The sequence below is a fragment of the Ylistrum balloti genome, unplaced genomic scaffold (genome assembly GCF_031769215.1).
Source record: "Ylistrum balloti isolate Yb309-2 unplaced genomic scaffold, AGI_CSIRO_Ybal_v1 Utg371666, whole genome shotgun sequence".
In the NCBI taxonomy this organism is placed as follows: Eukaryota; Metazoa; Mollusca; class Bivalvia; order Pectinida; family Pectinidae; genus Ylistrum; species Ylistrum balloti.
The window spans coordinates 167,940-179,699 of NW_026782844.1; the positions used below are offsets into that span (position 1 = coordinate 167,940).

Below are 11,760 nucleotides of genomic sequence, written 5' to 3' on the forward strand. Positions count from 1 at the left end.
AGATACAAAAATAGAGATAAAGATAACAAAAATATAGACAAAGATAACAAAAATAGAGATAAAGATATCTAAAATATGGACAAAGATACAAAAATAATGACAAAGATAACTAAAATATAGACAAAGATAACAAAAATATAGACAAAGATAACTAAAATATAGACAAAGATAACAAAAATATAGACAAAGATAACAAAAAAGACAAAGATAACAAAATAATGACAAAGATAACAAAAATAGAGATAAAGATATCTAAAATATGGACAAAGATACAAAAATATAGACAAAGATAACAAAAATATAGACAAAGATAACTAAAATATAGACAAAGATAACAAAAATATAGACAAAGATAACAAAAATAGAGATAAAGATATCTAAAATATAGACAAAGATACAAAAATATAGACAAAGATAACAAAAATACAAAGATAACAAAAATATAAACATAGACACAAAAATATAGACAAAGATAACAAAAATATAGACAAAGATAACAAAAATACAAAGATAACAAAAAAGGACAAAGATAACAAAAATAGAGATAAATATATCTAAAATATGGACAAAGATACAAAAATAATGACAAAGATAACTAAAATATTGACAAAGATAACAAAAATATTGACAAAGATAATAAAAAAGGACAAAGATAACAAAAATATAGACAAAAATAACAAAAATATAGACAAAGATAACTAAAATATTCACAAAAATAACAAAAATATAGACAAAGATAACAAAAATATGGACAAAGATAACTAAAATATAGACAAAGATAGCTAAAATATAGACAAAGATAACAAAAAAGACAAAGATAACAAAAATATAGACAAAGATAACTAAAAAGACAAAGATAACAGATGTTATCGCCATTTCTTGAGACATAAGGGATGAATCTTAATCAAAATCACATGAAAGCTCACCCCTTCCGTGTCCCTTATAGTTTGGAGGCTGATGAAAATGTCATGGCTGACAGGCGACCATCTTGAATTTGGCGATGAAAATTTATCATCTTTCTAGAAATGTCTTTCTGAAATTTCAAATGCGGGTTATTTTGGTCTGCAGCTGTATCCTTTTGATTTTTGTACAAATCAGGATAACAAAGTATTTCTTGAGAGTTTTCTTAAATGTGATGTGTATGTCCCTCTAGGTCAACTAGTTTTGTCCTTAAAATTTTCGGATCGATCATTAAATCACAACTCTCTGAAGGCAGCCATTCGGACTTTGACTATAAATATTTGTTATCGCTGTTTTATTAAGGTTTTACTTGGTTCCAGTTATCACCGGTTGTTTTTGGAGATAACCTGAAAAGTCAAATGGTTACCAAGAAACCATTTTGGATTTTGATAATGAAGGTTCCTTCTGATTGAACCCTAGTTGGGATATTTAGACTGATCTGTAAAAACAATTAGCTGACAGGTAGCCATCATGGATTTTGGAACTTGAAACTTTGCTATTAACATGTCTTGAGAAGTACTGGATACATATTTCTCAAATTCCATACGTAGCCCTTTTAATCCTAAGACTAACCAGAAAAGCAAAATGCTTAGGAATTTATCCTTAAAGAAAGTTAAAATTTGTCACCATTTTTCTTAAAATCCATTTGTAGTTCACCTAAGTAAAGCTTTATATGGATATTTCCGTTTAATTCAATATGTAAATTTCCTTTGTTTATTACTATCACTTTGTAATAAATTCACATTTAAAGGTAGAGGTAATGCAAAAGTCAATTAATACGTGTTATGTGGTTATATGGTCTATAATGCTATTGACCGTTACAGAAAAGCCTGGTCAGTGTGAAAAAGTAAGCTCATGCGGTGTGGTGACTAACATGACGTGTCAGAATGATGTGGACTGTATCGATGGATTTAGAAGTAAGTGTTGTCTAACGAAACTAAGCAACGGGTGTAGAAAAGAATGCACGACCCCAGTGACAACGTCTGTCTGTAACATCACGTTTAGTGACCAACCAACCTTCACCTGGGGATACGAAACGGTCACAAACGACAAATGTACGACTTGTAAATGTACCATGGATGGACGATCAGAGTGTTCCCAAATACAATGCCCTTCTCTAAAGGGGTGCACCTACATTATCGAGGAGTCAGGAGTCTGCTGCCCTGTTTGCCGAGGTGAGTCGTGTCGGGTCACTAATTTCTGTGTAATATATATATTACAATATATATATATAATAATTATTATTTCTTCGTTGGCTGTTTACAACCTTTACTGATAGCGGTTTTATTTTGCCGTTCTGTCTCAATCCGATATACGCACTCTGTTATCATTACACCGCCGGATCAAAATTTTCTCATCTAAGACACAGGTCTTCAAATCAGCGCCAATATAAGCATAATTTGTCATGGAATACGGAACGTTTCTGACAAAACTTCCATTTGATAATTGTTCAAATATGCACTAGACTTGTTAATGATGTTATGCAGTTTACAGAGGAGAATGATATTCCAGGTTTTGATTCGATATCTTGGTTATTTATTGAAAAGGTTTGACAATTTTTTGGGTTCGGAAGTAGCATAACTACACAGGTTGAAATATTACATAATAATGCTAGTGCTGCTATTAATCAGGGTGGAAATTTATCTCCACGTTTTTTTCCAATAAGAAGAGGTTTCCGTCACGGTGACCCTATTGCATGATATATCTTTATTCTGTGTGCTGACATTTGGCAGTTAGATTAAGAAATAATGGTGAAATTAAGCATATTGATATTGATAACTGTCCCCAATACTTCTGCCTCAATATGGGGACGATACATCACTTGCACAAGATGGTACAGAAAGGTCACTTCGAGGATTCAAAAATTCAGATGGTATCAATTGGTAGTAAGAAATAATGTTCAGAGAAATTTATTCCACAACTAAATTTACAGTGGGGTAGAAATAGTTTCTCACTTCTTGGAATTGAATTCCATGTCAATTTGCACGAGATTCCCAAGTTGAACTTTGATAAAAAAAAAACTGATTAAACTTTAATCGCTCATCAGAACATGGAATAAAAGAATATTGACTCCAGCTAGTAAAATTAACATCATTATATCATACTAATTTCACAGTTTAATCATTTGTATATCTTGCTGGCAAACCCAACAGAAAAATTTCTTTCTACAGTTACCTCCATAGTTTAAGAGTTTTTAAAGAATGGTAAGAGAGATAAAGTTAAAAGGGATATTGTAATTCTGGATTACATTGATGGTGGACTAAAAATGATAAATATTAAGGCTTTCAGATTCACTTAAGTTAGGTTGGATTAGAAGAGTTTTCCAAAGTACATCCAAGTGGCAAGCAATTTTATAAACATATGTAAAGAGATGTGTTGTCTAATTGTGGAACTTATTATATAAAGTTATGTCAAAGTATATGTAAAAATAGGTTCTGGGTTGATGTTTTCAAAGCTAATAAGAATTTGCATGCTGCAACTGAAATCAGTATAACGTAGGGTAGTTTATTTGAAAGCCCCTATCTGGTACAATAATAAAATCACTATTGATAGAAAAGCATTTTATGAAGGACTGGTATGAAAAAGGAGTGATCATTATAAATGTTCTGATAAAAGATTACCATTCTGGTACATTCTTTGCGTTCAATGAATTTACTCAAGCATATCAAATAGAGACCAATCAATGTTGCTTTTCAAAACAATAAAATGTTGGTTTGAAATTATAAAAATATTGACACATATGGACGTTAAAATAGCCATGTTATACAGAGAATATCTAAAACATTACCCTGAAACAAACATGCTTTTTACTTATTTGGAATATAATTAGAGAGTATCGCATGGATGTTCTAAAACATTAGATAGCAAGTATAACATGTTACAGGGCACAGCAGGAGGCCATGGTACTGATAGTAAAACCATAACTACATATACAGTATGAATTGCTAGTTAGACCACGTCTGTTCATAATACACAACTAATCATGGTATTTTTCTCTTATATTTAGATATAACAACCTGCAAAGATAAACGTAAGTAAATAATTTATCACGTTAATGATAGTGTTGATGTAATAGAGTATCCTGTCGCTGTTTCTGTTATACAAGTTATATAAATAACTAATTTATCACGTTAATGATAGTGTTGATGTAATAGAGTATCCTGTCGATGTTTCTGTTATACAAGTTATATAAATAACTAATTTATCACGTTGATGATAGTGTTGATGTAATAGAGTATCCTGTCGCTGTTTCTGTTATACAAGTTATATAAATAACTAATTTATCACGTTAATGATAGTGTTGATGTAATAGAGTATCCTGTCGCTGTTTCTGTTATACAAGTTATATAAATAACTAATTTATCACGTTATTGATAGTGTTGATGTAATAGAGTATCCTGTCGCTGTTTCTGTTATACAAGTTATATAAATAACTAATTTATCACGTTAATGATAGTGTTGATGTAATAGAGTATCCTGTCGCTGTTTCTGTTATACAAGTTATATAAATAACTAATTTATCACGTTAATGATAGTGTTGATGTAATAGAGTATCCTGTCGCTGTTTCTGTTATACAAGTTATATAAATAACTAATTTATCACGTTATTGATAGTGTTGATGTAATACAGTATCCTGTCGGTGTTATACTGATTATATATTGAAATATAAATAATGTAAGTGTAGGATATTTATAATCACCCCGACAGTGTCTACTACAGATTATATCCACCGAGAATCAGAGAAAAAACGAATTTACAGAAAGGAAAATGATTTATCAAAATCAAAGTGACCTATTTAAATAGTTATTAATTTAAACGCGTACTCTTATAACGCTAGGATTTAGAAAAATAGAACTTTAACAACCTTTCAAAAGTTGAACTTACACAGCCATGTAAATTCTTGATGAATGAAAATGTACAAGCACAAATCATCTGTTATCTTGTTAATTTTTTAAAGCGAAATTTGTGGGTTGTCCCTCAAAGACAATTGAGATACCTCTACCAACCACTCTGCCAGATAAAGACTCCGGCAAGCCTGTAAGAGTGTCAATACTAGACAACACAGAACTGAGGAATATAACCGCATTCAGCTGTAACCTTCAGAAAATCACTGAGAGCAAGAAAACTTTCAGCGAGAGCAGCTTGGAATGGCGGAAGGAAATACAGAAAGTGTTGCTGGTCGTTAGCGATGACAACGGTCCCGCTGTGTGTAACATATCTATACGAGTGTCTGGTATGTATACACCCCTAACCTTAAGATATGGAATTTTATCTATTTTTCATTATAGGCTGTTTTAAGTGACTTTCCGACGATTTTCACTATGATTGTTAACTGGAAACAAGAAATCAATGAGGTAATGGCGCGTTTCCTAATCAATTTGAGAATTTTCTGTGAACATTAGTGCTAACTATCACAACTGATATTTTTTCTTCTACGTAACGACAGCAGAGATCGTGACAGAATACGGAACATTAATTTCAAATACAAAACAAAATGGATGTATGAAAAATTATATGCAACTCACTGTTTAAGTACCAAATGAAAAATAGACATACACTCCAGGGATAAAGAAACACAGGGTGACATTATTTGCAATATCTTGTGAATGCGTTGATCAAATACGATGAAAATCGGTCAAGCAACACTCTAGGTTACATTGCACGTAGTCCTGTATTGAATGTTGCATTATTGTATTGCGTGACGATGTCTTGCAAGGAAAACACGAAATTGGAGAAGTTCAGAGGGGTCAGGCCATTTGCGATGATTTTGCAAGGCCAAATGCAAATACAGGTTGCCAGACATTTCGGTGTCTATATTTGCACTATAGAACGTCTTGTAGAATGTCTAAGGGAAACTGTGGGTTGCTGACAGACTTCGGTCTGGAGGTCTGCGCGTGACGTCACAACGTCAGGAAGGTTTATACGTCGCGCGCATTTGTGCAATCGGCACCTTACTGATTGTGCCCTTCATACCATAGGCACTCATAATCATCCTAACCATGCGAGAACTGTAAGGAAACTATTACAGGAAGTTGGTCTGTGGCACGTCACCCGTTTGTAGGTCTGCCCCTTACCACTGCTCGTCGCCAGCCTCGTATTGCTTTGGTGGCGGCATATGCCCCCAGAATATTCCCATTGAGGCAGTGTTTACCGAGGAGTCCTGGTTCACCCTGTTTCGAACAGACATTCGACGTCGTGTATACCGACGTCGTTGAGAATGTTTCACCGACTGCTGCGTAGTAGAGACGGATAGATTTTCGGATGGGTCGATTATGGTGTGAGGTGGCATCTCACATGGAGTTAAATCACCACTGGTTATGGTAGCGAGTAATTCAACTACCGCTAGGTATAGAGATAATCCTCCTACCCTACGTTGTCCCGTTATTGCAGCAAAAGAAACCTCTAATTCCAGAAGGGTAATGCTCGACGCCATGTAGCGAGGATCTGTCGCGACTTCATCACTAACAACAATATCCACCCACTTAACTGGCCGCCATACAGCCCCAACCTCTCTCCTATTGAGCACTTGTTGGACCAGTTGTATAGACAGATTCGACGACGCCAGCCGCCCCTGTTACTCTAGCCCAACTGAGAGCATCCCTCTCAGAAGAATGGGCTAACATCCCAATGAGGAGGCTAAACTCCCTCAAGAACTCCTTGCCATTGGAGAATAGGGGCTGTGGAGAGAGCGAATGGGGGACATGTCTGGTATTGACTAGCCAGCTCCTATAATCAGTCCATTTTGATTTAAGGCTGCAGAGCGTTCTTTCAATTCCTTTCAATTACTTCTACATCAACGACCAGATTTTGCAGTTTGTTTTGTATGGATTAATCTTCATTTTACTTTAAAATACTTAACATTGTACTCGACGTCTTGCCTACAATCATCTTCAAAGTGTACCCTACGTTTCTTTATATCTTGGGTATATAATGTCTGTACTTATATAAATAAGTATTTTCCCTGCAGCATATTGATTTTAATTCTTCTGATGTACAACAAACATGAATGGCTATAAGACCATTACGTCGCAGATTCATTAGTATTTTTCATTGCTTATCTAGATACTACAAAGCCTGTATTCAGCAGCAGCTCCCCAAACGACACCGTGATAACCACGATCGCCAAGGACGAAAACGGAGCTGTGGTGGTTTGGACGAATCCAGTTGCATTTGACAACTCTGGCTTTGTACCAAAGATTGCGACAAATCGTACGAACGATGCGGAACTTCCGATTGGAATTCATGAGATTAAATACATCGCGACAGACAAGGCAAACAATGTTAATGAAATCAAGTTTTATGTAAATGTCTCCTACATACCAGGTAAGGGGTTTCCGAAACATTAAGCTTCAAATAATTCCATATACAAACTTGGACAAATTAATATTCGCTCTTAGTTATTTTTTATCTCCTCTCGGTATTGAAAAATTAACACCATGGAGATATAACGGAAAGACCATTGATAATAATTCTAACGTACAACATTACTTATAAAGTTATAACGTCACATCTTAACTAACGAATGACATAAAATGTAGACAATAATACAATATCCTGTTGTTTCAGATCTCAGATGCTCCTCGCCCCCTTTCTTTCATCATGGCTCAATGGAATGTAACGAAGGCGACGATGACGTTGTTACTTGTATCGCAAAGTGTCAGAGAGACTTCTTACTTAAATCTGAATTCGAAAAAGTACACAAATGTGCAGGCGGAAAGTGGACACCAGCGTTTAAACCTGGATTTGTATCTGCGTGTTTTAGTATGTTCCTATTTACTCTTAGATCAATGTTGGGCTAGGGTTAATTTTAGACTAAATGGTAAAAACAAAGGCAAACTTTTGAGCAAAAGAGCATAGTGTTCTGCTTTAACTGGTAATCATTATGAGATAATGTCCTAATATTAACAGGTGGTGGTATCCTAATATGAATTTTCTGATGGGTTTTTTTCCCAGCTGACCAGTCGGTCAATATCATATTTTTTGAAAGGCAGATAAAACATCTAATTGCTTGGAATTAATAATATATGTATGTACATATTGGTATTACCAGAACCCCAGCCAACAATCTTAAAGATTTCAACGGCTGTGGAAGTGGACTGTAATGGAAAACAAACGGTAGTGGATGATGTCGTCGAATGTCTAAAGCAAAGACTACCATGTGATGATGCTAACATCAAACTATGTCATGAGGATGCTGTCAGTATAGAATACGACGGTTCGTCCACGATAATCAGCGTGCAGGTGACCGGAAAAGTATCGTAAGTAGGTTACCGGCCATTAGTGGACACATCTCATTGTACCGTGTGTACCTCTGATAATGCTAGCTGTAGTACCGTATGTATCAGACAATATTATTGTGTACCTCTGATAATGCTAGCTATGGTACCGTATGTATCAGACAATATTACTGTGTACCTCTGATAATGCTAGCTGTAGTACCGTATGTATCAGACAATATTACTGTGTACCTCTGATAATGCTAGCTGTAGTACCGTATGTATCAGACAATATTACTGTGTACCTCTGATAATGCTAGCTGTAGTACCGTATGTATCAGACAATATTACAGACTATATACCTTTTGTAAAGCTAGCTTTAGTACAGTAAAAACATTTACTGACTGACATGTCAACAACAGGATATGACCAGGTGAACCAGAAGGAAAACCGTCTTCTGCTTCCGTGGCGACAACAACCAGATAAATCATGGTCGATCCAAATAATTAACGTCACGTTTCCACATAAAACAGGGTTGACCACCAAATATACTAATTAAACAAACACGCTTATTGTCATGTCGCATAAGGTAAAAGAATATTTACTAATAAGATCATTATGACAGCTGTAAAACTTCCCAATAATCTTCATCAACTTGTGTTTTGAGTTTTTACCAAATGTTGACATCTTGCACAAACATCGTGATATTGGGAACAAAGCAAATACATATCGGTGCAACTACTATAGGTTGGTGATGCAGGGAGTTTGCTATTTAGAAATGAAAAATTCACAAAAGGAAAGTTGAAACTACCACGCTTATCATGCAGTTTGGTGGAAAGTGACGATAATTTGTTTACATACCGTTAATTGTTCATTGTCAGATCTTGTGAAATGCCATTTCTAAAGTTTAACGTATTCTTAAAAGTGTGAATAGAATAAATTCCATAATCTGGTTATATTTCACATTGAAAGTCATTTGACACTGGCGGTCAGGACTTCCTGTAGTCATCGTGTTTCGTCCGTCGCTGCACGTTCACTTTTCACGTTTTAAACTTCTGAAACTCACCTGAAATGATCCTGATATGGTTCTGATCAAATGATTTTATTTTGGGGGTCAGTCCAATATACAATAAGGCCGTCATCTTGTTAAAGGCATTTTATACTTCTGAAGTTCCAACGTTGCCTTTGGTTAGGATGTTACGGAAACCAACACAGTGTTTTTACATGTAATTTCGTGATATTGAGCAGAAATTTCGCGGGAATGTCTAGACACGAAAACAAATTGTTTTTTTTTCTTCACGTCTAAAATATTTCGCATATATACTAAAACTAATTTCAATCATTTAGTGACTGTTCCCGTGGCTACTGTTGTTATATTGTATATAGGTCTTTATAAACAGATCACTGTTAAGGTTTATGAGCCTTTTGTTTTTATATATGTATATATATAATCTCCCATTTAATTATGACGTCACATAGACACCTTTGTTATAGAATCCTTCCATAGGGACAATGCATCTAGACAATATATGTAATTAAGCATCATGAAGATTTATGAAAGCGCTAATGCTTAATTCAACGTGTTCTCCAAATATATTTTAGGAAGAAAAAAATCAACAGGGTAGTTAACTAACGTCTTCAGGCGAATGCTTTAATGATTTGGTAACGACATTATGATGTAATCGATAGTAATTATAGGGGAGGTAATGATGACGTCACAGAATCACTTTTGTTATGAAGTCACAGATAAAGTATCTAGACACTTTATAGAGCGTCGTGAACATTCAGAAATGATAATGCTTATGCTTTATTCGACGTGTTGTTTGAAACAACAGTAGAAATGTAACATTTGCGATGCTCACCTTTAAAGCGTATGAAGATTTGATCTGAAAGTGCTTATACTCTGTTCATCAGAAGTGTTTCCAATCTTATTATCATTATCATTATTTATATGTATATATATATATTGGACATAAGACAACGGCAGTGTAATGCTCGTGCATTTTGGTACCGAAGATCACGAGCTCGAGGCTCGGACAGGGCACGGGTCAAAAATTGTCTTTTTTCGTCAATTGTGCTACAATGTCAAAAATATCAACTAATCAACACAATGTATCATGTATAGTAATATTGTTGATCCGAAGGTTCTAGATTTGAATTACTTGTCGTTAAATGTACCTGAGTGTGATATATATTTATCAATAATTTCAGTTTGTTTCAAATCCTTAGAAAAAATTAAGCATCAATCAGATTATGGATTGTCGGCTACATCTCTGTAATGCTTCTTGTCATGATGTTCTCAAGAAAATTTTATCACATTATCATCTTTATATTTCATGTTAATTACAAATTTACAGCTTCACATCAAACGTCCAGGGCTTGAGTTCAATGAACCAGACATTGGAGAGATTGGCATCAAGTGTAGAAACATTATTCAGCACGGAGGAACTAAACCAATTTTGTCCATCTCTTGGGTGTTCCTTCGAAAGAAAACAGGGGCGGACATACAAAAAAACATGTGAGAAGGGGGCTGTGTTATACCACGTACAAGGCCGATCTATCTGTGGTGAGTCTTGTTAAATAACAAATCCTTCCCAATATTAAACTTGAACATACGTGTAATATAAATCACATTGCTGCTTATATCGTAAACATATTTCTGACTAAAATATTACAGATATAAAACATGTTTCTATCGTTCTTGATCTTTTACAGGTAAATGTCCACCCGGTAACCGTTTCCTGACGAGTAACGGAAATTCTAGATGTGAATTATGTGGAGAAGGAAAGTACCAGGAGGAAGCAGGTCAGTTTGACTGCAAAGTGTGTCCAAAAGATCGCCCGTACAGCAAGATAGGGACCTGGCTTCCACACCGCTGCAAGCAAAGTAGGTTCTTATTTAAGGAATGCGACTGAAAATAATACTGTTTAAATACGTCTTAATGTGTTTCTCAGACATAGATTTGGTGCCTGTAAATTCATCCTTTCTTTATAAATATCGTTCGAATGATTCTGATATAAATGTAGAATTTTAGTTAAAATTATTACGAAATAGAACATTACTACCCAAGTGGATTAATCACAATGCATTTGATACCAACGTTTATCAGAACGTGTCAGGACAGCGTCGGACAACAGTGTGATTTAGATTACAATTGATGCAAAACAATTGAACGTGAATGTAAACCTAGACATCCGTGAGCGAAACGGTCATCAGACAATAAAGAGTTCGAACCTTGGAATATTCCTTGGAAATTTTGTTTTCAAGAATGCAAATGCCTATAAATTTTTTTTATACCTGTTAATCAATTACAGCATGTTATAGACATTCACGATTCATTACCAACCATTTAATGCATGGCTCGACGTCTATCGACTGACGCCTATCCGTTGACTTTTCCTTTAAATCGCTACTTGTCATGAATGACTAAGTGAACCTTAACCAGATTTGGTCAGATCCACTTAAAAGGAAATAAATCAAATTATTTCAAGTTGTTTTTGCTCTGTAGAAATGCCAGGAAATGTCCCAATTTGGTCTGAAGCATCCTTGGGTAAAGACCTCAATTTTGTATAAATGGTTAAT

General features: G+C 34.8%; 1 protein-coding gene across 1 annotated transcript in view; it reads left to right on the top strand.

Annotated features, from left to right (window-relative positions):
* LOC132563274 (low-density lipoprotein receptor-related protein 6-like) overlaps positions 1–11,760 on the top strand; it is a 47,799-nt gene that overhangs the window by 30,252 nt on the left and 5,787 nt on the right. Inside the window, exons 18-25 of the mRNA XM_060228032.1 lie at positions 1,785–2,135; positions 3,968–3,991; positions 4,920–5,195; positions 7,025–7,285; positions 7,529–7,723; positions 8,013–8,220; positions 10,536–10,744; positions 10,894–11,064. Of these exons, the coding sequence (XP_060084015.1) occupies positions 1,785–2,135; positions 3,968–3,991; positions 4,920–5,195; positions 7,025–7,285; positions 7,529–7,723; positions 8,013–8,220; positions 10,536–10,744; positions 10,894–11,064 (1,695 nt within the window). The remainder of the gene's footprint in view (positions 1–1,784; positions 2,136–3,967; positions 3,992–4,919; positions 5,196–7,024; positions 7,286–7,528; positions 7,724–8,012; positions 8,221–10,535; positions 10,745–10,893; positions 11,065–11,760) is intronic.